Here is a 5,222-nt window from a genome sequence, read left to right as displayed (position 1 = left end):
TTACGATCTCTCTCTCTCTCTCTCTCTCTCTCTCTCTCTCTCTCTCTCTCTCTCTCTCTCGTGCATCGCGTTACAATGAATATCATATGTCCCTTAATCTTTCTCTGAGCTGCGTATTGGAAGGTCCATAATAATGTTTTTTGATATTGATATCTATATATATTTAGATTTACTTCTATTTTTATTTCGAAAGTTAAAATTTTAACTGAAAGTTCACCGTTTAATCTCTCAATTTTGATTATTGTATTTAGTGTAGGTGATGTATTTTAGCTGGTTTTGAGAAATGATTATGCATGTGCATGCACGTTTGCAATCAATGCTGACCAAATATTAACGATTGCCTTTGCTGTTTATGTATGGTTATAGATATGCATCAATTAGGGAGCTTTTGGCGTTGTTTTGAATTTCCATGTTATAAAGGGTTTTCTCATCGCAATTGTAATTATTATTATTATTATGATTATTATTACTTTTTTTTTTTTTTATTTTTGGTCTATCACAGTCATCGTATTCGACTGGGTGGTTTTATAGTGTGGGGGTTCCGGGTTGCATCCTGCCCCATTATTATTATTATTATTATTATTATTATTATTATTATTATTATTATTATTATTATTATTATTATTATTATTATAGAAAATTTCAGGAAGAAGAGACAAAGACTCAAAACGAACCTAGCCTATCAAGCTAACTAGTCTAAACTAACCTAACCTAAACATTGCTTAATTGGCCTTGGTTTTGCTCTAACTAACCATAACTTGACATTTGCTGTTGGTGTATATCGTTCCTATAGCACATCTTATGCCTCCACGGAAATACACTATTATTATTATTATTATTATTATTATTATTATTATTATTGTTGTTGTTGTTGTTGTTGTTGTTGCTGTTGTTGTTGCCTCAATGTTACTAATATGGTGGGTTATGATTGAAATACATATTTTCTTTGGGCATCTAGAAACGTTTTAATGGATAGTATATATTATCCAACATCAGAATATTCCCTCCTTCGTGATGTTGGACAATAAAACAACCTTAGATGAAGTCATTTTACATTTACGAGGTTTATAATCGTGTATACATTTTATCTAATGAAAGCATCGTTCATTAATAATATAATAACATAGAAGGGAAAGAGTACATAATACATGCAGTGTGCATACGCTTATATGCATTCGGGTGTGAAAACGTTTTAATTGCTACCGTGCATTTAGCAGTGGGTCATAACTTTTTCTTTGTTTGGGGGGGGCGGATGTTGGGGGGAATATCCTGCCGTTAAGAATATTTCTCCCATTGACGGATTAGCTTTGCGAGGCACCGACGACACGATTGAATTGTTCGGTTGAAGTTTGGCTTTTCGGATCCTTTTTTTTTCTCTCTTCTTTTTTTTTCTTTTCTTTTTTATGGTTGATTGTTGGAGGGCAAGAGATACACATAGGTTTAGCTGTGTGCCGTGTGAGTGAGAGAGGAGGAGGGGGAGGGGGAGGAGGAGGATGAGGTATAGGAGAAGGAGGAGGAGGGATGAGGAATTGATGGAGAGGGACCAGAGATAAAGAGAGAGAGAGTGAGAGGTATAGAGATGGAATTACCACGCTTTTGTGAGGCTTCAAAAAATGGCGAAGATGCCTTTGTCGTCCCACCACTTTCGGGAGAAGAAGAAGAAGAAGAAGAAGCGGATTATAATGGTTTTATTCCTTCCATCGGATTGATTTGCCTCTATCCCTACCACCGAATAATTTATGGATAAATGGAGCTGTTCTGTCCGCAAACAACAGATGGGACCAAATCTAATCATGTCAGGCCCTCTGGAGCTCTCGGCACCGCCCTCGCGGGATGGCTGGGCGGCGCCTGGAACGGATGGGGGATGATGCCGATTGGCGGAGAGATGCTGGGCGGTCCCTGCGGTCGGAGGAGATCCGCTCAGTGGCGCATCTGTGTTGTGGGCGTGGTCGCCGATTTCTGTTCTGGGTTCCGATAGGGCCCTGGCGATGAATCACTTAGAGGAGATGCCAGATGTCAGCGAGGTGCCAAAAATGGTCTTTTCCCCGGCTCCGTCATTTGTCATCATTATTTATCAGGCGACGAAAGAGGAAAGAGCCGTCTCTCGACTCTCGAGTCTCGATTCTCCCCTGTGGGACTTAGTTTCGCATCTGCTCTGGAGACGATTTGCCACCGAGAGTCTCTCCAGCTCCCTCTAGACTCTGTCTGCCTCAGGTGTGCTTTGTTTTGATAAGCAGTGGACTGCTTCATGAGGTGTTATTGGTGCAAGGTGTTGGTGAACTGTGTCTTTATTGTCCAAGAGAAACGGCGCAGCCCCGTTGGACCATGCCCGTGTATGAGGCAGTCATGACCGACTCTCAGTGTTTATCGCCAGGGGAAGAGCTCGTCGTTGCCCCTACCCAGTTCAGCGAGGACGAAGGCGAGTCTTGTCCAGTGGGCGCCGACGTAGACGACGATGAATCCCGCCCCTTGCAGGAGACAGCGGAGGAGGGCTCCTCCGACGGTGACAAGAAGACCGGCGGCCCCGTCAAGCCGCCGTACTCCTACATCGCGCTCATCACGATGTCTATCCTGCAGGCGCCGAAGAAGCGCGTCACCCTGAGCGAGATCTGCGAATTCATCATGGGGCGCTTCCCCTACTACAAGGCCAAGTTCCCCGCGTGGCAGAACTCCATCCGGCACAACCTCTCGCTGAACGACTGCTTCGTGAAGGTGCCCCGCGAACCGGGGAACCCCGGTAAAGGGAACTACTGGACGCTCGACCCCGGCGCCATCGACATGTTCGACAACGGGTCCTTCCTCAGGAGGAGGAAGAGGTACAAACGCCAACATCCCGACTTCCTGAACGACCCGCACGTCTTCTCCCTGCTGGCCGCGGGGGTCGTCGACCCCTACCATCTCCATCACAGCCACCTGCACCAGCAGCAGCAGCAACAGCAGGCAGCAGCAGCAGCAGCAGCTGCTTCAGCGTTCCTGGGGCCTCACCCGATGCTCCACCGCCCAGTGCCTTTCGCCCACCACCCGTACATGCCACCGGCGCAGTTCCACGCCCATCACGTCGCGCTCTCGCAGCAGGAGAGTTTCTTCAGGCATCTCAGGGGATCCTTGGCGCCTCCTATTCAGAACTTACCTGCCCCTGCGATAGTGAGTGGAGGACTGAATAACGGAGGAGGGACGGGAGTCGTAGGGGGAGGAAGTCTCTTCGCGCCCACGCCCGTCAAGCCCGTGGTCACGACGTCCCCTTCACCCCCATTGACGCGCCCGCCTCCCCGCCCGGCGTTCACCATCGACGCGATCATGGGGCACGACAAATCGCCTCCTCCTCCTCCTTCCCCATCAGCGCCGTCGTCGTCGCCTCCGACGGGAAGCGGACCGAGCGCCCTGCCGGCCTTGCCGTTGACGGCCCTCAACCCGGAGCCCTTCTCCCGGCTTCTCATGGCGCCGTTCCTGTCCCAGAATCTCGTCAGACCGACCATAGGAAGCGCCCTTCAGCGGCCGCCGTTGCCACCCACCTCGCTGCCTCCGTCGACGACGCGGTGAGGACAGAAGGGAAGAAGGAACCTCCGTCCGTCTCATCATCATCGTCATTCTTCATCTCATTCATTCGACCGCTCGACGCCCTTTGGGCACCGCATTGTTTTCTAAGTCAATCATTTTCTCTGCATTGTTTTACGTTTCAGTTTTTTCTTCTTCTTTTTATTAAGTGCCCTTTAACAGGAACAAAAGTTGTTTCATGTTTGTTATCCCAATTTATTGTTAAACTGTGCAGATCGCTACATTCGCCATACTCCTGTGAATAAAAAGACATTTTTATTATATAAATATTCATTACTCTAATTTTTCTATAAAGATATTCACGAGTTTCACATAAACACTATTTTCATTTTATAAATATTCATGAGTTTTACATAAAAATAAAATTTTTATAAATATTTATGAGACTTACATAGATTATTTCTTTTTTATGACTATATATGAATTTTACATAGACACTTTTTCCGTTTACGATTTGCTTCGTCGATGGACCCAGTGAAAAAGACAAAAAAAAAAAAAATAAATGTTTTTATTTAACAAACCGTCCAAAAGAAGGCGACCAAGGCTCGAAGGAAGGTGCGTAAACAGACGTAAACAGAACACGCCCGCTGTAGAACGCTTCCTTTTGTCTCAAAACCATCCTCTGTTTGTTATGTTCTCCTCACGACATTCCTCCATTGTCACGCCTTTTGTAAATCAAGTCAGTCATCTTTCTTATTGTAAAATTTGTAAGTCTCCTATTCTAATCCTGTAAATATTCAACGGCTGTACATATTGTAAATGACTTATATTATCATTTTTTTAAAAATTAAACTTTATAACAGCAATTTAGCTTTCTCTTATCCCTTGATTGTAGAAAGTAGATCTTAGAAAAGGTTAAGAAAAATCAATGAAAATTTTTCTTCAAGTTTTAGAAAAAAGTTTGAGAAAACAAAAAAAATTATGAAATTATTTTTTAAATAATCATATATGTAAATATATTTTTAAGTAGTTCTAAGCTCAGTAGCCCTCAATATTAAAGATAGAAAGAGAAGAAATTATGTTTATATAATTGTGGAAATATTTCTGTATTTTAGACATTAAATTTCCTTTTTAATGGGCTATTAAAAAAATCAGAACATACTTGAAATCACAATTTCAGCTTCAGAAAAATTTGGAAAGTTTTTTCTAATATGATTTCCATATTTTGATTGACATTTTATGGTTAACTCATCGGGTAAATAAAATACTCGGAAAGATTTATTACTAATAATAATAATAATATTTGTATGATGAAAAGGCAAAAACCCCAAAAGAGGAAACAAATATTATGATAAAATGCAGACTACAGAAGATATGAAATCGAGTATTTAAAAATAAAATATATCATACGCGACTACAATTTGAAATCTTGTAACAGAACAATAGATTAAAGTAATTCTGGCTTTATATATATATATATAATTAATATATAATTACTATAATATTACAATATATTAATATATTATATATGCATGTGCATATGTATGACATATAAATAGTATAAAGCGTACAATACACTTGAATATGAAATACCAGGAAATTTCTCAATTACTACTATTATTCATGAAAATTTACCGTTACTTGCAACAAGGCTTGCACTTATGAAAAATCATGAAAAATTAGAAAAATATGGTTCCGTCATTTTATCTGAAGATTATAAATGAAAG

At 41.7% G+C, this 5,222-nt stretch overlaps 1 protein-coding gene across 1 annotated transcript; it reads left to right on the top strand.

Moving 5' to 3' along the window:
- Positions 1-2,076: 2,076 nt before the first annotated feature.
- On the top strand, positions 2,077-4,355 carry LOC135214788 (forkhead box protein D2-like). The gene has a single exon (XM_064249147.1). It carries the CDS (start codon positions 2,326-2,328, stop codon positions 3,538-3,540), a length of 1,215 nt encoding a protein of 404 aa, XP_064105217.1. The 5' UTR covers positions 2,077-2,325; the 3' UTR covers positions 3,541-4,355.
- Positions 4,356-5,222: the final 867 nt, after the last annotated feature.

This window comes from Macrobrachium nipponense, chromosome 19 (genome assembly GCF_015104395.2).
Source record: "Macrobrachium nipponense isolate FS-2020 chromosome 19, ASM1510439v2, whole genome shotgun sequence".
Lineage (NCBI taxonomy): Eukaryota > Metazoa > Arthropoda > Malacostraca > Decapoda > Palaemonidae > Macrobrachium > Macrobrachium nipponense.
The sequence above is the reverse complement of the archived record's forward strand: the minus strand, read 5'-3'. Positions and strand labels throughout refer to the sequence as shown.